Genomic DNA, 24,096 nt, shown 5'->3' with positions numbered 1-24,096 from the left:
ATTTGTTCCTCTTTCGATGAGGAAGAAAGGAAGCGGAATTGGAAAGCGATTCGTCACTGTTCAGGTTCAACCTTTTGCCGCACGCAATCCACACTAAGAAAGTCGCGTGTGAGCCTTCTAATCCGCGGTTTCATTCTCCGGATCGTAGGCCTCGAAACAAGTAATAGTATCATGACGTAAATGGAAATTGTTACTGCATTCTTAATGATAAGTATGACCCGAAAATTACAGCATCGGGTTAGCTCAATCGTGTACTATTTTGAAGTACAAACGTTCATTTATAAGACTTCTACAGAATAATAAATCGACTGACCTTTATTTTATATTAAGTACCTTTTATTCTAGTGGACCCAGTCTTCCCCTTCGTGTCTCAGTGACACTGTAAAATGTACGTTATATAATAGTGTCTTATCATTTTGGTCGTTGAGTGTATGAAACGGATTAGAAGCGATTTGACGTGGAGTTTATCTCGCGTCGATTCTCCCTATTATTCTCGGTTCTTTGGTCCCCACGTTTCTCTCGTCTTCCCCGTCCCTATTCCACGCACCCTTCATTTTCTTCGACCCGTTTTCTCGGCTTACCTTCAGCGACACGCCGGGTAGCGGGCTTGTAAGTAATTATGAATCTAATCAACGAACTAGCTCGTCGAGGACCGCTGCGCGCGACAGCAAATTCCTACAAGATCATTGTACATAATTACATAATCCAGTGTTTCTCAGTCTTCAGCTTTCCGCGAACCCTCTCAACAAAGGCAAACATTCGACATTAATTATTATTTCAGTAAAATTTACTATTTCATCTGTTACAAATTGTCAAGCTGGCGAGAGGATTCTTTTAATAACAAAATAGCATAGAAAGCAGTATTTCATTCCACTAAACGATGTGCTTCCTTTCTTGTGTCATTATTTAATAAAAAAATTAATGTTATTTAAAAATAATAAGCTTGTAGGGAAAATTTTCTTCCCTTGGATTTGCGTAGCTTTCGAGAGCCTCGTATGTACGAGGATTAACTTATACCTAATCCTAGAGAGGATTAAACCCTCTGTAGAATTGGGTGAGTTTTCAACAAGGTTCCAAAACCATTTTGGTTGATAATTGTAGATGGTATAGAATATGGAAATACGAAAATTTCGAGGAACAGCGAGGTAGAATAATTTCGTTCTTCCATCCTCTGTCTTCCCGTGCTTTCTGTTCGGTATCTCCGGTATTCGTTGCGGTTTTCAACTCCCTCGGTCGCGGTAGACGAAAGTTTGAGCTATTTCTACGCGTATCGCGTCTCCCTTTTCTGGCTGTGCGTTTACGAGTGGAGGAATGAGCAGCGTGTATTCGGGAAACGACCGTAATTTACATACGAAAGCGACGATACGTCGGCGAATCTGCCCCCCACGCGTCGAGTCTCGAAATTCGACAATCCTCTCTGTTCTTGATAATAGTCGGTTGAATTCCACGGGGACCGTTTATCTTACCAATTTCGAAGAAACGTAAAATTCACTCGTCCAACCGTTTCAATCTATTATTCCAACGCGATTCGAAATTTCAAGTCTCCGTTTTCAGAGTAAAAATTACAAATTCGTAAATAGCTGTAAATAATAGTAGCGGCGAACACATCGAATTAAATATAAGCTGTTTTGGTTCCGACCACCTTGCAATCAGCTTAGTATACCTGGGAGAACTTATTAATCTCCGCAAACGAGAAAAGTTTCGGTCTGTCGAGGGCGATTCTTTAAATTAACCTTAGCAACTCGCCATCGCATAACAAACTTCAAACGACACGAGTTTCGGAAATTCAACCATGTTCGAGCACGTACACATTTTTATATTAATACAAATACACCACTAAATAGGTTGCAAAGTTAATGCAACTTTTATACCCATAGATTTTCAGTTTCGTGAATAATGTCACGGTTTTCTCTCATTAGAAACATTCTGATACCCGAAATATTTAACAGAACTAATACAGAAAATTGAAAATTTATTTAACGGTGGTATAAAAGGGTTAAAAGTAAAACTGAACGACATCAAATAGTACTTATGATGATAATCGTTCGCAAAGCGTGAGAACAGGCCGCAGAAATGGCATTGTTGCGCGATGGCGGTCTCGTTTCTCGAGACTAATTGCAGCTCAGCCCGTCCACCCAAGTGGCTTGTGGCGATTTTAACTTTCGCGGGGTTAGACTCTTGCGATGAACTTTGGCCCCCATAAGTAATTTCGACAGCTTCGACGGCGTGAAAATTAGTGCACGTCGCGCGGGTGGAAATTTCCGTCGCGAACAGCGATAATACGCGTGTCCAGAAACGAAAATGCACGAAATATCAGATGATAATAAGTGGAACTTTAATTGGATGCCCACTCGAGACGCGGCGGTTACAGATTCTTAATTAAACGCGTGCCTCTCGGTATCGCGGCGACCGAGCTTTAATTACTGTTGCTACCAAGGAGCCCGATAGTTCAAGCTGTTTCGCTGTCTCCGTTTTTCGAGCGTCTTGGCGGGATCACGGAGCCCCTTTAAACAAAATTAAGAAGTTCCCTGGTGTTTTCGTCCGGACTTCTACTTCGGAAAGTTCACCGAATCTTGTCGATTCTTTCCTGACAAAGTAGTCACGTCTACCAGTCTCGAGGGCTTACTCGATAATATGATATTCGTGGAAACTTGAGAATGTTTCCACCTCTTAATGTACGATTTAATTCCAAATAATTTTTTTTTTTTAATTTCAAATAGTTCTGGAAAAATTATTTTGGTCTCTGGAATCTCGTATTAAAATTTTTCCCAGTGGTGCTCGAACATCCTGTACAAATGAAAAGTTAATTTTCTTATGAATTTGTCCAAGTTCTATTTGTTACACTGTGGTGTTTACAAAGTAGTTTCGTTTTCTTTTCTAATATTAACGAGCAAACGACGAGAGGTAATTTTCACGGGTATGGACGGTCCGTGAGGACGTCTGGCGTCTCGCGAAGACGACGACGACGACGATAAACTGGAGCTCGTTAACACCAAGCCGTGGGGGCTGTTCATAGGAGATACGCCCGTTTCTGTATATAACTTGAACGGCCTCGCTGGCTTTGTCCGCGGGACGGCATAAAACGGAGATAAAAAAAAAAGGGCGGAAAGAAGGAAATCGAGATAACGCGACCGACGACGTTAGAGCCCTTTCACGGGGGCCCCGGGGCCTTGGGTGAAAATTAAAAATTATTTCGCGCGTAAACGGTCGAACGAAGCCATCGGTCTCCGGTGGCGAGTCGCCGCGGAACGGCTTTACATCCGCTTTCCTTCCGTTTTTCTACGACGGAATCGCGGAAAGGAAAACAATGGATAAAGGAGGGGCTCCAGTGGATAGCGGAAGGAAGGGACAATGGCGGTCTATTTTTCTTTCTTGCGGCCGAGAACGACGCAAAGGAGGGGCCGGAGCGCGGTTACCTGGTCGTTCCGGGTGCTAGAAACTCGAGAGGAATTGCTTTTTATGGAACGCTTTCGAGGACCGAACGAGTGTAATTGTTTGTCGGACATAATGGTAAACAGAAAGTGTTTCTGGAGAACCGCTGAATTCAGCACGGAATTCTCCCTTCTCCGAAATTAAAGTCAGAGTTGATCAAACATCGATCCTCCTATCCCTCACCAGGATTAATCTTCAGACTTAGACTTTGTTCCATTTACTTGAATGTTCTTTCTATTTGATCGTACGAATTAGAGACGTTACAGTTTATTATCGAGAAACTACCTAATTTCAAATATAATTGCAAGCTTCGTATTTTAAAGAACTCTTGGGGGGGCCTCGAATTAAGTCGAATTCTCGTTGCCGGTGAAAAAACGTTTTTCCCCGCGGCGTTGGAATAAATTCACGAGAAGGAAGTGGAAGGATAAAGTAGGCGATGTTAAGCGCGAAACGCGGAGTCGAGTAAACTTCAAAGCGACAAATGCGTTTGCCGGGGGAGTGAATCTGTTTGGGCCGAGGGAACCGAAACAAAACGACGAGAAGAAAGGGGCCGGAGAGGCGATGAAAAATTAGCGGAAACGGTTTCGTTTACGCGACGATGTTTTTGCCGGGAACGCGTAACTGTAAGTTCTTTGACACGCTGTCGGGGAAAGGGTACGCGCGGAATAAATTGGCGGAAAAAGCCTCTTCGCTATGAAAAAAATTCCCGTGAAATTCAGAATGTCGTAGTTTTTTTTTTCCGTTTTTTTTTTTTTAGCTTTGTTTCCTTTTTCACCGATGGTGTTTGGTCCAGCGCGACGAATTTTTCCTCTCCGTAATCCCATGCTTCGACGATGCATCGATTCCACTAAATACTGCGTCGACGTTTTAATTTGTCAGCAAACTATTTCAGAGATATTAAGTTATCGAAAGTGTCTGATTAATTTTAGTTACGTTTGCACTTTTGTAATTTATTGGGACATAGAATTTCTCGAGTCTAGTAATAATTCCAGTCGTTTAATTGGAGTATTAGTGTAAATATCCAAGAAATATTTCAAAGGTGCTCGAGAGAAAAAGTGTGCGTGACAAATTCCTGGAAATATTCCCGTATTAGTAGTGGTCACCGTTCATTGTAATTATGTGTCATGGCACCGTTGAAAACACGTAATTATGTCAGAGTAAATATTTACGCAAATTTATTAACGTTCCGGGCGCCGAATATTCGCTGACACGTGGAATGCTGCGTGTTTACGTTTATTATCTGTATCACCCGCAAACACGTCGGAAACAGCGTAAATTCGAGATTTCGAAAACTATTTAGGCCATATTGAACGGGAACGTTGTTAATCGAGGGGACGCTCGTATCGTGATATACAACGATATGAATTACGTTTAGTTTGTGTTTTTTTACGACTTGGAGAACAAGTTGAGTCTGGATAACGATTTGCATGTACAACAGCTGACCGAAGAATGAATTCCCGGCGCGTTTTACATATCGTTTCGCGTCGCTGGCATGGGGGGACACGTTTGCAAAGGTCGAAAAAGAGGGAAGAAAGAGATTGAAATAAGTTTTCGATATTTCTTGCATTCTCCGTGAGAAATATCTCCTGTAATACTTATACGTTTCACGAATCGTATTCGAAGGCGTGCCGTGAATAGGGGAAAACGACGCGAGCAGCTCGGATTGATGCTCGTTCTGTATGCCAATGGAATCGGGAAGCTGTTTGAAAATGTATAACGCAATAACACTAACGTTCTGCCCGACATGAGATCACAGTTTACATCTCCGTTCCAGAAATCTGGAGATCGAAACCAGTACACCATAAAAGAAGACTCGTCTCGCTGATTTCTCATTAAAACAATTTCCCCAAATATTCTACCCGTATCCCTTCTTTCGAAACGAAGTAAATACGATTCGACGAAAAAACTGTTTCCCGGTTTCCCGGTTTCCCTGGAATTGCATCCCTGTTCATCGATGCGTCGAATTCATTTCGTTTCGAACGGTGAAGCGAAAAGGAACACGGCTAGCATTAATTATCCGCCTTTCTACGATCCGGTTCCCGTAAAACAGGAAACCGTTCGTCGAAATCCTTTCAGTCCTCGATAACGCGATATGAAAAGTGTCGAAACGAAATTCGCGATGACATTTTTGCTCTACGCCCCCCTGAGTTGAAAACCAGCCCTCTAGCCTTAACTTTTGGAACGCGGTTTTTCGAGTACTCTACTTTGTCGTCCGCGAACACTCCTGAGGGTGGACGGAGGGAAAAGATTCCTGTTGGTCGCGTAAATAGCGGCCACGAGATGCCTACGCCGCGGGATCGGGGAGAGAGGATGTCATTAAATGTGAATTAAAACGAAAAATTAGAGGGCCGCCACCGTTCTCCAGCGTGCTCCCTCTGTTCGCGGTGACAAAAAGGTTGGGACGTTAATTAAAGTCGTAGAATTTTTCGCGACGAATAACAAGCGGTCTCTTCGGCATTTAACGGCCGGGTACGTGTGGTCGCAAATGTAGTTTGAAGTTTTTTTTTTTTCGCCCGTGAGGGAAATCTTGAAAAACTTCCAACGATCTCGTCGCCCGGCGCTTAATAATTATTTTTTTTTCAAATTTCTCCAGTTTTCGCGCGCTGTTTCCCGCGTCTCGCGATTTTAACGACTACGGCTATTTGCGTGGGAATATATTCTTTCGACGATTATTATCCCGATATTCATTATTTCGATAATTAACGGATCGAAGCCAAAAGTTATAACAACGCGCTGACGTGCAGCATGCTTGTTAAATAATAATGATTCGATTTATGTTACCTGAATATTAGTTGTATTCCATTCGAGCAAATGATGTCCGTGACGAATATAAAATTTGATGAAACATAATTTTCGCCTCGACGTCGTAGCCTCACTACCTACGAGTTTGACAGTTTTCAAATTGCCTATTTTAAATGCTTTCGAGTCCAAAGAATGGGAAATTCGTTGGTATAGCGAGCAACTCAATTTGCAAACATTAGAACGTGATATTAAACTCGACATTTCGACCGAACCACTGGTACCCTTCAAAGGTAGCGCTATAAATTATGAAGGTCCCGAAACGATTATTAAATATCGCCTAAATTACGCGCAAGTTTACGTCAAAAATGAAATGAGAATTCTCCGCCTATTCAGGAAGCAGTCGTTTCGCGTTGAAAATTCAGATCGTTTTAATTTTCGCAATATATTCGAAATACCTTCAAAGGATTAATAATTCGGTATTCCGCGACTACTTTGAAACATCGCCCTCAGGAGTATCTCTTATTAGGCTAGCCTCCCGCGAGTAATTTCGTAAGTTAATACCGGAGTTATGTCGTTACGTTATATACCAAAATTACCCGGACACAATACCGAAACTAGCTGTAATTAACTTTAACTACCGACAATGTGCAGCTAATTCGACCGAAACAAACACGCCATCAGTAGAATAATATTGATCCAACGTGTTGCTGATGGTGAAGTTAATAAAGCTAAATTGCTCTTACTTATTTGTTGCTTATTAGGATCGCGGCAACTCCGATTCTCGTTAACGATGTAATGAAAAGACTTAATCATAGTTTGCTATTTACGGCGACAAGTCGAAGTCACGACCGTGGGAACGTTAATGAAACTAAATTATAGTTCTCTGTTTTCTCCGTCATAATATTTTCATAATCGACGTAACGAACTGGTTCGACTATTCGTTGTAATTTTACAGTATTCAAATAACCAATTCTATTCTCTCTGCTAAAAAGTAATTCTGTGACATTATCAGTGAAGATTACATTCCTTATTTTGCAACTAAATGCTATTACAAACCTATTTCTAAACGTTCATACATAAACACATAATTGAGCAACATGTAGCCTGACTACATTTCCCACAATACGATTGCACGTAATCACACTGTAATTGCGCTATAATCACGCGGTAATTACACGATAGCTAGACAGTTATTACACGCTTTAAAGATTTACGATGACGATTACGACGTAATTAGACGGTAATGACCTTGCGACAGTAATTAGAGCGTGATTACATGTAATCGTATATCAGGAAATGTAATCTGACAAACGATGCCATACAACGGAAGTAACGTTGAATAATAATATTAATATACGACGACAGTAAGAGCTTGAACGCAACAAATCGAATCTAAATTGAATTCAGGGTCGTTCTATTCGATTCTATCGTTTATCGATTGGTTTCTTTGCCGAGATCGCGATCGAATGCACCGAGGATGGCAAGATCGTCGAACGGGAATTTTCATTATGAGACAAAGCTGTAAATACGACGATATTTCAATCGACGTCAAGAGGGGAACCGTTTCGAGCGTATTAATTTGACTTCCCCGTTTTCCGGACTGTTGCAGATATCCAGGAGTTTTACGAGCTGACGTTGCTCGACGAGTCGAAATCGGTTCAGCAGAAAACGGCGGAGACGATCCGGATCGCCGACAAATGGGAAGCCAGCGATGGGCCAATTACGCCGACCTTCGCTCAAAACGACGTGAGTTCAGTTACAAATATATATTTGCCTCGATATTTCACGCGGGCTACGAGGCTCTATCATTTCCGCGGTGGGGGGAATACCGACTCGATAGGGGCGCCTGTACCCGTCAACCCTTTAGGGCTGCGCCGCCAGTGACTATGCTCGAGAATTCACGAGATTTTCCAACAAATTTCACGTCTCCGTTTCTCGAGAAAACTGCTTTCAAATATTTCGAGTTTCTCTCTAAAATTTTGGTAATTAGTTTCGTATTATTTTTGTGACTAAAATTTATTTCCGTTATTCTTATTATTCGGGCAATTTTTTTATATATTTTACATTTTTTTTCGGTTCAGTATACGGTTCTTGCATGTCCAATTTGAATTCTTCAGCAATTTGTATACAGAGCAATTTTTGTCCTAATTAACCCTCGTGTTCGTTGATTTCCATAAGATTCTGGGATTACGGTATCGACCTGCTCTCTTTCCCAGAGGAAATGCTATTTCCCCTTTTTCAAGGAATTAAAATTAAAATTGTTTTTATTGTATACACGGTAGAATAAAGTGAACAAAACTGATTCGATCAAATTCGACCGAAAGGGCAATTTCTCGAACGAATAAAAATTCTAGTATTTAGTAAAGAGTTATTTGGAAGCGAAAGCAATTCTCGAGAAACTTTGAACGGCGCTCTGGGGTTTTCCGGGGAGTCGAAAAAAGAGGAATTCGGGGGGATCCTCGTACCTCGAAAGCCAAAAAAGGTTGGGAAAACACAATCGCTACGCGCCACTGATCCAACTGTCCTGGAATCTGGTTTTCGTGTCGCCCGTCGCGGTCGAACGTTTATTAAAATTCCAACGAAGCAAAGGCTCTTTTCATTCGCCACGCGACCCTGGACCCCGAAACACAGTCGACAGCCAAACTTTCTCCCAGTTACCGCTCGAGGAATGTCCCCGGAGAAGAACGAAGTAAACCTTTGATCGATATCGTTCGATTAACCCTTCCATTCGTCGAGTGTCGAAGTCAATAGAAGGAACTTCGCAAGGTATAATGGTTAGCAAAACTTCACGATACAATATTTAAAAAATTATAAGGTGTCCTTCGTTTATTAAATTACACGTTTAAAGATTTCTATATTAAGAAGGAAAAATATTACGATAATTTTATCGCGAGGGAGTTAGATTCTCGCCTAATTTCGAGTCCCGCTTATGCTGCCGCGTTGTAACATGATAGGCAGTCGGGGGCAGACATTACCGTGGATGTGAGCATAGTCATTCCCCCGTGACGTCATTTAATCGTCAACGAGACATTGTTAAATGACCGCGCGTACTACGTCGCCGTTGCATTCACGATGAATGATTCTGCATCAAATTTCGCTCGAAACTTGGACAACGTTCAAAAGCGAAAGAATCGTTTCAAATAAAGCCCCATTGTCCCGGCACGGAAACTTGGATACAATGAAAATTCAATTATAGCATGCAGGGATGAAATCGAAGGACGATATGTTTGCTCGAATTATTATACAGCGTCGCGCGTCTTCCCGTCTCGAGATCCTCGAGCGTTCCGGGCAAAGTCGAATCGACCAATTAATTAGGAAACGGGAGAAAACGAGTAGAAGACCCCCGTCCACGGAAATGAAATTCTCGGAATATTTTAACCGCTCCTATCGAGTACCAATCACGCCGCTGCTCTCTGATAGAGATGGAAAGGCGGTGGGGGTAAACGGGGCGGGTAGGCAGGTGCCGCGCAATTAGCGCCCGTAATTATAATCCAAGAGTCGATTGGCCCGTGGGATAGGCTGGTATCATGCTAGACCGATCAATCGCCGAGCCCCTGATTTTAATTGCTAATTGCTCCCGTTCCACGGTTCCCCATCGTGCGGCGTGTCGTCGTGGCCGATCGACGACGTGACGCGGCTGGTGCAACGATGCACCGTGCAACGATTGCAAATCGCGAGTCGCGCTCGGTATGCTGTTACGATGCGGCGCACGTCTCGCTCGCCTCGACGCCACGATCCACTCGGTTTCGATCGTTCTGCCCGCGATCACGCCTTTCGAATTGATAGATCGTCCGGATTTAATTAATACCGACCAAGAGACCTTTCGACGACATTTTATTTAAACAAACACGCCTCGTGCCCGGTTATTCTCCGACCAGTATGCTCACGGAAACTATCGATAAACAGAGTCCAATATTCTGCCTAGCAATATTCATAATCGTTCTCCTTGGAAGAGCAGTTGGTATTTTTGTGTGTAATTTTTATAGAACCGAAGAGATATTATGGAATAAAAATTCTAACAAGATTGTTCAGAACATTCATGAATCTCAAATGTTTAAAATTGGAAATTATTATTTAAGTTATAAATACTTCAAATACTAGGTTCTTAAATTTCAGATTCCTAAAGCTAGTTTCTTAATACAGTAATTTTTAAAACGTTCCACTTTCTTTTTAACGAGCAAAATAGATCCCCGTGGAAAGAAAGTTTCCCCATATCGGGGAACGAAGCGTCCACTCGATATGTTCTGCAAGCCCCGGTCGTTGAAAGAGGCGATCGAACGGGGCCAGTCGAGCGAACGTAACCGCCGCGAGATTTTTCTTTATTTCATCGGATGATCCGAGTACTTTCCGGCGACGGTATACGTCGCGACAAGGATTTAAGCATTTTACGCTCAGAGAACCGCATTACCCGTGAAATTATTGATATTGCTGGGATCTTGATTGCGTTGGCCATTACGGGTGGCTGAGAGATGAGAAGCCGGAAAAGAGATGAAAAAGGTAGGAAAGGAGACGCGAGGTTTCTCCCCGGACCTGCTGCTGGATTCATTAGTCACGCTGCTCGACAGATTCCACCCGAAGAATATACACGATGTCTCGCGCGAGACCACCACCGGCGACCGGGGGATGATTCGTGGAAAAAGTAAATTGAAAATTTACGGCGTAATAGTTTCGTTGCGAGGCTTCGTTCCCGTCGAAATCGACTTTCAAATTCGAGCACGTCTCTGGACCTGTCCGACCATTATTTCATATTTCCACTTGCTGATTCCTTTTGTACTTTGGTAGCGGTGTAATACTATATAGCTTCCGTTAATTTTAATGTTTTCGATAGCTAGAACGAGGTAGGAAAGGCGATACTGTACCACTGTCGATTTAAATATCCATGCAAGTAGTAATAACGAATATTGGTCGGACGCGACAGGCAAGTAGTAGTACATCGCGTATGCGCCGACGGATAATAAAACTCGATTTTCTCGAAAACTGACACCGACAGACAGATCGCATTCCACATTCGCAGTTGGTATTTTCAAGAGAAATTGCACGAAATCAATTTTTTAATATCTGACAATTATAAAAGTCCAACAGAGCATATTTTTTTCTCCTTCGAAATTCTTTGAGACTTTATCCGGGGTATCAAATGTACAGAATAATAACGTTTCCAATATTCTTTCATTGCAGAAATGGCAAAATGATGATATAAAAGAAAATCGTAGTCCGTATATTGAATTACTTTTCGCAAAAAAGAATAATAAAATTGCGATCCCCCTCGAAAGCCATGCGTTTGGAAGGACTCGAACGGATAATATTTTTCGTTAAAAAATTTTTATACATTCGTTGGAGAAAATCTCGCGAAAGTGGTGTGGCGGTAAGAAGGGGTCGCGAAACGTCGGTGAAAAGGCCATTAATAGCGATCATGCAAATCAGTGTTTACGGCAGCGTTTCCCCGCGAGTTATCTCGCTGATATATTTCCCGCGTCGCGTTTCCTTTCTCCGCTAATTTGATTTCGAATGGCTACGGGTACGATGGCGGGGCGGATCGCGCGGGCAAAAGGGCTAAAAAATTTATTCGCTCGCGTTCCTACGCGTTTATTTCACGGCAGAGGGATCCCGTTGTACGGGCACGAAGCCCGTCGTCGCTTTGGAAACTGCGCCTGGAAAGAGACGCGTATACAAGCGGCGAACAAACGAGCGAACGAGTCTTGATGGTTCTCACCTGCGAGCACAAGGGATGTTAAGCGTTCTCCAGAGAACAGAATGGTTTTCGTTGCTTACACAGACGGATGGCACATAACATCCATTATGAAGAATTTCTCTCGTGGAGCTGGTCCTGTGCGTGGAACTCGCCTCGAAATTCCACGCAGGACGCGATTCTTCGCGCGTGCTTGGCTAAAGTTAAGTTCTGATACCACGTGGTATACTTGCAGAACTATTGAGATTGTTTGTCTTGAGAAAATATGCGTAATATTAAACATTTGATCCGTTAATCGAGCTGTTGGCAGCGTTAGACTTTTTCGGAGGGCTTGTCGCTTTGAAACGCGAGAAATGTTTTATATATTTGTGTAGAGTTCGTTTTGTAATGGTGCAATTACCAGCGATTTATCAACGTTTAAAAATAGCCGTATTTACAGAAAGATTTAGAGCACACTCGGTCCGATAGGAATAATAATACCGCCGCAAAGTGTTGTACCGGAAAATGCGAATGCCTGATCGACTATGAATAATTGCTTGTTACGAAATGCCTCCCCGGCGTATACATAATGCAGTAGCATTATTCGGCATATTGATTTCGCGCGTCGACAACACTACGTTTTCGTTAACATCCGTTGCATCTTTAACAAATTTATGTAACAATACGCTGCGCAAATGACTCGATAAGAGACCGCATTATCGTAAATTCGCTGGAAAATGCGAGACGAAAGTGTACACGAATCACAAGCGTTCCAAATAGTAGATTCGGTAACAAATATTTGTTTAAATTTTTGGGAAACTCGGAACGTTTTAATATTCAGATTTTTTGAAATTTGAAAAAATATCTGAGTCAATATTGAACTGACCGTTCGAGGAAAAATATGAATGTAAATAACACCGGGACTTTGGAACGGATTGTTTTTGTTTTTTTTTTTTTGGTACGTGCATACAAAGATGTAACAATGCAATCGTAAACGGGCGAGTTATTTCTCCCGTCGTAAGTACCGACGCGATAGAAGCTATAATGTGTAGCGGTACACAGTCAAGTATGTATTGTCATGTCATACGAGGTTTGATTGGATTGGCCGTGGTCCTGACGCATTCTACGTGCTCCATATTCAAGAGGATTTCGACCAGGCGTCGGTCCCTTTGACGTCCTATTTCAAGCCACGCGAGCAGCCATAAGCAATTTTGCCACAAAGTGCATCCAAATTGTTCAATTTTCCGTGAGTACTTTTCACTTTACGCACTTCGTCGCAAAACAGCGAAACTTCCAGCCGATTTCGGACGCGTCGAAACACTTCGGATGAAACAAAAAACAAAATACCATTAAAAAAGATTGTCCACGGATCGCTTTCTCCGTTTCGAACGTATGCTCGTCGAAAAGCCAATCGCGACTGCGGATTTTGCTTTATTATAACTCATCGTAATTGACAATTCGTGCGGTCGAAGCGGAATTAAGCTGGAAATTAGGTCCGCGTAGTCGGATTTCTGCAGCGTTAAAGCACTTTTCGCATAATTAGCTACCCCATGCGTAATTAGCGAACGTGGTTTACTTCGGTAATGTTTCGCGTGGCTGTCAACCGTGCTAAATCCCGTTCGACGTTATTAACACGTTTCTTTCCGCGATCGAGCAGTAATTCACGGTTACGAATTTATCATTTCCAGGGAGAAAATCGCTACGCAAATTTCTCCCCCTTTAAATGCAAGGTTGCTGGACTAGAAAAGTAATTTCCATTCGTAGAATTGAGAGTCAACTTGCGTGGAAAGTCTCCCGTCCGCGAGAAAGATTTGAAATTCGTAAGATTCGAGTACGAGTGCATTTGCAATTATTCGAGGCTGTAGCGATAAAACACGTGTGGGTAAACGTTAACGCGAGTCGTTTCGGCGATATAGCCGTAACTGTTTACCGCGTTCAGAAGCACAGGGGTCACACGACAGAAGTTAAACAACTTTCGATGGCGCATTAAACGCTTGTTAATTACTGTTGTGTAACAACGGTTGCCTTTGTCGACTACGATCGTAATTTCGAGGTGGCCCGCGAACTATCGAAATTTCTAACCGCGTCGCTGATCGCCGTTCAGCGAGATGAACGTGCTCGTTTTACGATCTCGAATTTCTCTCGGAGCACTTTAACCGTCGTAACCATCCGCCATCCAGGTACCCTCCCTCGTACGCGTAACATTAAACACATCGTTAAGGCGTAGGGAGCGTAAACGTTGTTTCGATAAATCCCAATTTATTTACGTCGATCGTTATCGAACCTAGACGTCGAGATTTTTCCGCGACCCTGACAACGATACGCGTGCACTCACGGGCTCGTTTGTAATTTATATTTTCCCTATTAATTCTGAATAATAAACATGTTTCGCCTCGATTTATCCTGCAATTCAAACACGACGCTATACACGGGCTTTCGAATTAATGAATTATCAAGTGGACTGCTGGGGCGAGCTTGTTATACCCGTCTATGTTCCCGCAAGCGTATTATTATCATGATTATATATAGTGATTGAATACTACGTAATGTGATTTAGATCCCGTATGTGTGCTTAAAGCATTCGATAACAAATAGCATATATTTGCCAAACAGTTTTCGATACTGATACTTTCACGAGGATTACTGACTCGGTGAGGCTTCGGGTAATCGATACTTGTATCGATCACAGTTTGTTTTTTCCATTTTTAGGTCATTTGTTCCCTCGCGATATTCGTCTTCGAACAAACTGTAGCTTTCCAGAGAAATATAACAAATAAATTCGTAGATATTTGAGAGAAAATAGGGGTTGTTTCGAAGCACATAAGACACCCAAGAGTACCATTTTCCTACTGTTCGATTTCTTAAGGATGTATAGTATCTTTTATCAAGACCAGCGGGTCCTCAGTAGTTCAGAACGACCGGAAGACCCGCGAAGAATCATGCGTGAGCCGGACATCGGGACGAGTCGCGTGGGCGTTTGTCAACGCGCGTGACTGCCGAATGAAAAAGATGAATAATAAAAAGGCCGCTATCTGGATAGAACGATGCACTCGAGCACGTGCTCATCCCAGGGGCGTCCGTCGGGCGAAATTTACGATACGGCCAGGGCGTCGCGCATAAAACCAAGTTTAAACTATTCGATCGCGCGGAAAGAGAGATGGGTTCCGCGGGGGGGAGGTCGCGGGAAGGAAAGAACGTCGGGGAGTAATGGCCTAGCTGTATACGCGCGATATTTTCCTTGTTTGTTTTCCATTACTCCGCAGAAGGCAGCTGTCCGCCGGCGCTGGAATATGCGCGGCAATGATAAGAGGGCTGCACTCGGTATAATGGAAAATTGTGCTTTCGACTCGGCGACCCCTTTCGTTGCGCCCGCGCTAAAGTTACACGCCCGCCGCAGGTACCGGGGGCCACGAAACGGCAGCCGATTTCCCGCGAGACCACCGGAATCGATAAGGGTTCCTTTATTTCTTCTTACCACGCCGCCGCGAATCGGAAGAATCGACTGCTCGATGGCCAGACGGGCTCAGGGACGTCGGGACAAGATTAAAGTGTCGGTGTCTCTTAAGGGGCTATTCCACGAGCGCTATTTTTTCGAGGCAAACGGCGACATATTTTTGTATCGTGCTTAAACACACATATTTAGACCTATATCCGAGGAACGTTCACGATTTTTTTGGGGAGAAAAATATCCAATATTTCAAAAGTTATGATAATCTTAACGAAGGCTAGAAAATACATTGAAGTGCAATTAAATTAATTTAATTCTCAAGTATGGGACAATTCTTTTATAATGAATATACAACGGCGAACCGAAGACTAGGAATCGGCTCGAAGATCGTGATTTCTGTTATTTCGATCGGCTTTATGTAACACGAGTACATAACCTGAAACTATTGTCTGGGAATCAAGAGAGATTAGAACCACCGTGGATTACCGTCGTTGTTCCATGTAGAAACCGAAATACAATTGAAATGTTATACCAGGGAATCTCATCGGGGATTCGATCGATACGTGCGCGATATAGCAACATTTCTGCTGGAAATGAAGTGTGATTGTAAAACCAGTGAAACTAAAGTTACTGACACATTCCAAAGAAAGTAACTTCTATTTAAAAATATTATATCAACATCTTGGAATCATAAATAACTGGGTTTAAGATGTAAAACCCTCGGTAAACAACCTTTAATCGCGAGTTGCCCAGTATTCCAGGAACTCAAAAAAATGGTAGTAAAATCATCCACGAGTTGAAAACTAATGCAGCAAAAACAACAAAAATACTTTGACCGGATTAAAAGTTTCGAGGGGTTTGCAGAAAATGCTGGATTAAAAATGAACATTTTTCTCGCCTCCGTAATTCCTCTGTTCTCGTTTCTGTCCGATCGCGGTCCCGTTTTATTGGCACGAAAATAAGAACAAAAGCTTCGTCGCCGTCTGTTACGAAACCGACGAATTATACTCACGAATTCGCGGTGGCGCGCTTAAGAAGACGTAAATCACACGAATGGCCGTTCTGATCCGTGAAATATCGTATCGTTGCTTTCTTGCAAGGGACGCCATGGGTGGGCACGTAGCTACAATTTATGCCCTGTTTTCAATTCCCACCTACGCCGCTGTAAAACTACTTTTGGTCGCCGTTAGTCATTTCTATTTTCTTTCCCTTTCTTTTTTTACGCCTGAGATCCCATAAAGTTAACAATTTTTTTGCGAGACTTTCATATGGACGAAACGATTCATCATCCCGTGGTACTGAAATTCGATACATCGTGAAATTAGGAAAAAATCGAGGCATCGTGTTTTTGGAATAACAAATATCAAACGGATGTCGCTGATTTAGGGGCGCGTATAACATTTGCCAGGACAAAAGTTGTACGCCAGAACACCCGCGCAAAGGATTTAAAGCTTTTGCATAATCGCGTATGGTTAACCAGATGTACGGTTACCGTAAGACGGTACCGAAGCCATGATATATTACCGTTTTCAACGGGACAAATGGAATTTATAGTAGCACTCGGCTAAAACCCATTTCCCTTGGATACCGCGTTCGTTTCCGATAAAAGGAGGAAACTCCAAACGAGAGCACTCTCGCCCCTTCAGACCCCCTTTACAATGCATTCGTTGCGGTTGGGACTTAATGCATCGTATGCACTCGATGCATTCATTTGCGAAATTCACGGAGGGAGATTTTCCTCTTTCTTTTTTTTTCTTCTCCCGTCCGTTCGGAGAGCCGTGTATTTTTCCTCGTGAATAAGGGGGTTACTCGATTCACGGAATTCGAAGAATTACTTGTTCCCTTCAATAGGATTTCCGTTTCTCCATTTTCGACGGTTTGTTTCTTCCCTCGGAATTCTGAGAGTTCGCGTTAAACAGACTCCAAGGTTCGCGTATCGATTATGGAATAATAAACCTCGGGCCTCGTGAAAATAGGAGCGTTCGTCGAAACAGGCGTAAATCATTTTCCTTTCCCCCCACCTCGCAGCTGCAAGGACGTTAATTAGTTTTTATTGATAACATTTCGCGGACAAAGACGGCGAACGAGAAGTTAACGAAAACTTTTCTCATTAGTTTTCTCTCGTAACGGGGCGAGCTCGTTCTTCCGTGGAAACCACTTAATCTTCGACCTTTTATAAACACGGACGAGCGCGCTTGCAGTCCGCGTACACAAGCAAAAAGTCGCAGTTCGACTCGCGGGTGTATCAGGGGTAACTAAAACGATGCAACAGGTAGGGGCCAATATCGACTAATTTCGCAACATTCGAATGTTTCGCCTTTGTGGCAGACAGCGGTTCCTCGACGAAAGCGTCGCGTTAATTGGCCACCGGCCCATCCATCAAAACGTTCAATTTTCGATTTTGGTCGATCGTCGAATAATTTAATTGTCGATTAATTATATCGGTTTACCTTCGTTGTAAACATTATATTATTATTTTCTGGATAATAGACGTTGATGAATGGAGATCGTTTACCATTCTTTGAGCCAAGAAAAATAGATTATTTAGAATTGGAAATTTTGCCTTCGATTTTGTCCTTTCCAGGGAGGATTTCGTTATCACGACTTCTCATCCTCCCGGTGATCTCTGGGCGTTGTTTCTCTATCCTCTCACGGATGATGCGATAATGCCAGCAGTAACATGGGGACTGTGCAGCCGGCTTGCAACGAATTTAATTTGATTCGGCCCCGATAAGAGCCCGCGCGAGGTTTCTACAGTTTCATGTTTTTTTTCTCTCTCCCCGATTAAGATAACTTCGAAACGAAACGGGAGAAAATTTTGCAAGGATCCCGGGATCCCCTCGTAACAAAGAGTAAATTATTACTATCCGGGAACCGAGTGCACGAAGACATACCCTGCAATAGAATAGAAAGGATATACTGCGTTTAGTTAAATCCCCGCGTACTTTATCAAAGGATAATAAGAGAGATAATAGTAGCGCGATACTGGCCGAACAAAGGGGCATATAAATGGAGATGTGTTAGAATGACTTGGTATTAACCACATTGGTAGTCAAGGCGTGGAGTCTTCGCGAAAAAATTGTTCCCTGGAACGAGGGCTAAGAACGTCTCGAACGAGGTAATGGCCTTTCGTAATAAATGGCAAATCGATTTTACTAAAAGGTCCTTATGACTACTTTCCTGTCGTCTCGCATCCGCTATGGGCATCGTGTGCCTTTTACGCTCGCCAGCTTCGTGACCATTTCGCTCTTGGCTTTAAATTTCTGTCATTTTTTATAAGTCTCTCGATTCTTAACTCGTTTATTCGAAAATCAAAAGTGTCTGGTAGAAGTTAAAAATTGAACGTTCAAAGTTCATACACCCTTAGCTGAAGAATGTCGTTGACCGTCGAATGACACTTGAGAATCACAAACATGTCTTTAATAAGAATCCTTGGCGATCGAGTGCAGGGAACAAAATCGTGGAGTAATAGTTTGCATATCGAGATGGAGGGAATATTAAAATATTTTTAATAATTCGTGAGGAGGATATCTCTGGCTGCTGGAAAGCAGTATAAGCTCCAGCAGTGGCAGGATGCCAGGATACCTGTTTACCGACGTCGTTTTGCCTGGAGGCGGGTATGTCAATCGGCCGCTAATATCAGGTGGAGGCATGTACAGTGTACTTACACGACCTTAGCTGATCTCGAGTAAATGCTCTATCCTGTCAGTTATGCTGTCAAATTGGATCGTGCGACGATGTAAGCTCTTGTACTACCTAGATAAACCTCCCCCAATGCCTCTGACCCTGCCTCTTAGCCGTGATAAAGTGAAATCCATTTGACTTGGAGCTTATCAGTCGGCTCTTTCGTAGCTTCCCTCTTTCTATTCTCTTTTTATGGAGGATACCGTGCCAAAAGGTGAAACGTTTGAGTAATTTCGCGTAGTAACGCGCGAACGTTATACGAAAAATGTGTCCTTTGTGCCCCGGTTTCTATAGTCGTCGCGGAAGAAGCGAATATGTACGATCTTTCGATTTTTCAGCCGACACTGACGCTCCTTTATGATCATCGCGGAATGAAATTTCTCACGGGCGTGTTTTGTAATATTTATTTCGAAGTCGTGCACCGTCGCTACTATTTACAGCGTTCGCTGGGAAAAATTCTAGATATAATCCCCGAAGGGACGTTAATAAAATAATACCTGGTCGTTTTGTACCCAGGATCGTTCAAAATTTAGCGCACTTTGCGCAACCGCCTCTGACACGCGAAACATTTTATTTCTTCGAGTCAGGAAACCACAGTCGTAGCTATTCGTTTGCAAAGCTCTTCTCAAGCAAAATTAGAAACGAAACATTATTCTCGAAGCATAAATAATAACGAGAGTGTCTGTTGCTCGAAACGTGGGCGTATTTTTATTTTAGAGGCGAGATACCTGAACTTGATAAAGAATAACGCGACGAACGTGACAAAACACGGGGAAAAAGTTTGACACATCTGTTCTCCCGTTTCTCGAACAATTTTCCCCGGTTTTTCGGCTTAAGGAACTCCATTTCCTGAACTCGCGGTCGCGAACGGAACCGAACGCCGGAAATAAGCATGATAACCTGGGTCCGTCGTAAATTAGGAAAATTTCCCGCATTAAAAGTTCGCGCGGCGTTGTTCCCTATTTTTTTCACCCCCCTGCCCCCCGGTCTGACGTTGTTTCGCAGAGGTCGTTCATGCCACGGTTGCCTCCTCTTCGAGGAGGTTAATCGCGCGTAACATTGCTTCTGTATATCACCGTTCCCCCAACCCCCCATCCGCCTTTTTTACTCTCTATTCTTTTTCAGGTTCTTTTCTTCCTTTCGTAGCACATTACGTCGACGAACAATGCCACATTGATTTTCTCCTTTTTGTTTTCGCTTCTCTCCATTGCACCTTGTGACGCTCTTAATGATACAGTCTCTCGTTGTTGATACCGCTTGAATAGTTTCTCGCGAAACTACGGTCTCCCGTGATCCGTATTTCACCGGCTGAAATTATTTTCTCGCGAATATTTATTGTATTATCGACGATACGCCCGTAACGAGCCATTTAACGAATTCAACATGTAACATCCTATCTCAATCGAAGAACTGTTTCAGTGATTTTTGAATCAACGCTTTGATAATCCACTTTTGATTAAAAGTCTGTTTAAAATTCTTTTATCGCAGTTTCCTTTGATCCGCGCTTGTAATTCCATGCAAGCTATTTTGCCCGGCACATATATTTTCCTCGGTGCCCTCCATCTTGGTCGACCAACAGGAACGAGCACTTTCGTTTAACCTTCACCCTTAAATTTTCCGCCCTCACAATGGTGTCTGAACTTTGTAGAGGCGACGGGAGTTACGACATTTCGTTACACCCCCGCGAAATATATATACGACACGCGGGAACGCCTTCTCGTGTAGCTTCTAAGCCATTTTCAACTTACGGTCACCATTCGCGGCGGCTATCAAATCTCTTTACCAGCGCAGTTCCCTGGTTAACCCGCTTGTACGCTTGCTAGAAGCTACTGGAGCGTGTTAAAAATTTAATTGTACAGTTCAACAGGAAGAAAAAAGAAATTTCCATATAATTCATCCACAAATCACCAAGTTAATTAATTTTTTACTCGAATAGTTTTTGTCCAGTTCACGAATAAATTTGAAAGGAATTAAACAACTCTGCAAGATGGCCATGACACTGAAAATCGAACGGAGATACTATTCGAGCGTGAAAAATTCATATCGAAACCAAATCTCCAATAAATTTTTTTAACTTTTAATGTTCGTCTCAGTTTGACGCGTCGAATTACCCCTTAAAGTTTCTGACACCTGTTGCCAACCACCCCCGTGTATAACAGCACAATTTCCTTTAACGAAATTTATAAAACTCGATCGAGAAGGTCGGTTCAGGAACGAATTAATGGCACAGCTTTAATCTGCTTTTCACGGTTCGACTTTTTCCTCCGTAAACATTCTTTTTCCTTCTCCTATCTCTCCCTCTCGCCTCGTTCTCGACTCCGTGGCTGGGGTAGAATTCTAGCCAGCTTCTCGAGAAATCCTTCTTGACCGGATCCAGACAAGATACCAGCACGGAGCCCGGCAAGAACTGGGCACGCCCCGCAGTCCCAGACTTCCGGTGTTACAAGCAAAATGCCGTGGTTCGGCAATTTGTCCGAGGGGTGATTAATTAGTGCCGGTGTTTGCCGTGTTCCAAGGCCCGCGGAGGCACTCTGGGGTTGTAATTTACGCAGAGAGTTACGAATGAATATTTTACTTGCGCGGTGCGTTAATATTGCAGCGACGCAGGGCCGCTGTAATCTCAATGCCGTGATAAACGACCGGCTCGTTTGTCAACGGGCTCTCCACTTTTCGTTCGTTTTTATCGCGCCCGTTTACCGTGTTTCTCCTCGCTAAGTTGATCGTCGCTGATACGAGTCCGATTCTTGCGAGGCAATTAATCGTAGAACGAGAATACCCAAAGAAACGAGAGGTAGATTTTGTCCGAATTTTTCTCTGACGATTCCAAAGCAAAAATAAGCAATTTTTAAAGGCGTATTTAATTGTTTGCTTGTTTGGAGTTTCAGGATTGTAACAAGTGCTTGGCCGTTTCGATATTTCTATTCTGTAATTGTTTATTTTGTGGGAGGAGTGTTTCTCGCGAAGCTGTTAATAGACACTTGTAATAGACATTTCGAGGCAATGCCAGGTATCCTGAAAGTTCTCGTTTAGGCGGCGTGGAACGAGTAAAGGAGCCGTTGCTCTCTGGGAGTATATTAAGTCGATGAGACAACCCACCTCGTGAAGTTTCGCAGGCAACCGTTGCAGCACGTTCCGAAGAAATAAAGTGAGATTTGTTGGGCTATTTTAAGGTCCACTATGCCACATAAAGCCTTTACAGCGTGCTCGAATAGCAACGGAAAAGAATACATCGAGCTGCGAAATTGACGCTCGTACGCGTTCGTTTCTACCCTATTCTCACCTTCGCAGCTTTGTCGCGTTTCGAAAAATGTACTTCGTTCGATGATTCGTTGCGTATCGAGGGAATTATATTTGCCCACGACGCTTGCAAGAGCAAAATGATTAATAACAAAACGAGCCAATTTTTTAAAGGAGACGCGAATGTACCGGACGTCTGTTTTCTGTCCCCGGAAGTTTGTCACTGGCGCAAAGATTGTAGAAGCGTTCAGAAGTTCCATTACACGACGGCAGACACGGTGCCATTTGTTCAATGCTGGCGAACGGGGATGCATTTGGGCGATACCCATGTGTACATAGTTTCCCTTGACTCGCGTAATTCCCAAGCAAGGCGTTCCGCCTTGCACGTTGCACCGGGTCCTACTCCAGACGGAACTTACGTCACCTATACGCGAGAGAACGGCGGTTTCATCCGACTTGATGGATGTGGCGTGCACCGTGAGGTCGCGGCTGGATGCTATCTAGAACCAGCCGTTTCGTGGCTGACAGAGAATAGAAACGCCCGAGGAATCGGCGAAGCGAAAATTCACAGAACCGAAGCCGAAACCGGTGCTTCTTGTTGATATTAAACGATCCTGTTCCACTGCGCGAGCTACGTCCGAGCACGATAATCCGACATCTTCTCGCGGAGTGTGTTCCATTTCGACATTGACGCTCGATAAATTCGCAATTTATATCTTTTGTACACGAAGAAAAAGAATTCTTAAGATATCAGTAATTTGGTCAGATCGAGAATCGGATCCCTGAAATGAGTTCTCGGTAACAAATGGGTCGAAATAAAATAAAATAAAGCGTTCGAGGTAAAATTTACAGGTTTTTCGTTCGTCAATAATTCTCTAACCGTTCGTCGCCGAATCCAGATGATCGAGGAATTCTTTTTTCCCCCCCCCCGGGTAAGCTTGACGTTCGAGCAACGCTTGGTAATTCTGTTGTCGTAGCAATTAGTGCGCAATTGTCAATAATCGGATATCAACGTTTCGCTGGATTACGAGACCGGAAGTAATTCGTGTCGAGCAACCGGCGACAATAACAATCAGCGAATCAAAATCACGCGATGAATTTGAGTGGTGGGGTGGGAGAACGGTCGCGATAGCGGTGAGAACGTAATTATTATTATACGGTTCTATCAATTCCGTTATCATCGTGCCGCCGTCTGTGTACTCAGCGTTGATGGATAGATTGGTAGAATTCGGGATACGATTCCGGTCGCGATGGATAGAACTCGTCCGCCGGTTCCATTCCGCCACTGTGCAAATATTGACCGTATAGGCAACATGATTGCGTCGAACCTATTGGCTCGTTCATGGAGAGTCTATGCCGTGGACGATGTAATTATCTGCGTTTGATTACGGTAATCGACTATATTGTTGTCGTGCCGCGCAACGACCACGAAACTTTCCTCGCGAAAGCACTCGAGACCTTTTTTCAATTCCTCGAACCAGTATTTCTCGTTTGTGAATAATTGCTGTATCGGAGCCCAGAGAGTTTTTCGCGGAACTTTTGTGAGATACTTTTGGAAAAATGTTTCGATCGTTTGCCGTGCTCGTTAACGAAACCAGTCTGGTCGGAGTTTTATCAGCCTAAATGCTGCTTTCGCGAAGTTTTTCGATTCGATGGATAAACAGCATTCACAAATTCGGTGGTTAACTCGGTTACGTTTCTGTGTAAATGTTGACGGTGCAGGCGATGTGATTGAACTCGCCTTGCCGGAGATACCCGCGCGCTATCGGTGAATCCAAATCCGTGACACGGAATACGGACCGCATAATTAACGTGCGGTGTCTGACAATCAAGATTTGTTGTTTCTTCGTGTAATCACTGTTAACGATACAACGAGTCCCACGTACAA

General features: G+C 43.3%; 1 protein-coding gene across 8 annotated transcripts in view; it reads left to right on the top strand.

The window, feature by feature from the left end:
* The window catches only part of LOC122395825 (disks large homolog 4), a 292,810-nt gene that overhangs the window by 12,171 nt on the left and 256,543 nt on the right, over nt 1-24,096 (top strand). For all 8 annotated transcript variants that reach the window (XM_043393710.1, XM_043393714.1, XM_043393711.1 and 5 more), the window contains exon 2: nt 7,784-7,920. In XM_043393710.1, the coding sequence (XP_043249645.1) occupies nt 7,784-7,920 (137 nt within the window). The remainder of the gene's footprint in view (nt 1-7,783; nt 7,921-24,096) is intronic.

Source organism: Colletes gigas, unplaced genomic scaffold (genome assembly GCF_013123115.1).
Source record: "Colletes gigas isolate AHSC1104 unplaced genomic scaffold, ASM1312311v1 Colletes_gigas_Sc00006, whole genome shotgun sequence".
In the NCBI taxonomy this organism is placed as follows: Eukaryota; Metazoa; Arthropoda; class Insecta; order Hymenoptera; family Colletidae; genus Colletes; species Colletes gigas.
The sequence above is the reverse complement of the archived record's forward strand: the minus strand, read 5'-3'. Positions and strand labels throughout refer to the sequence as shown.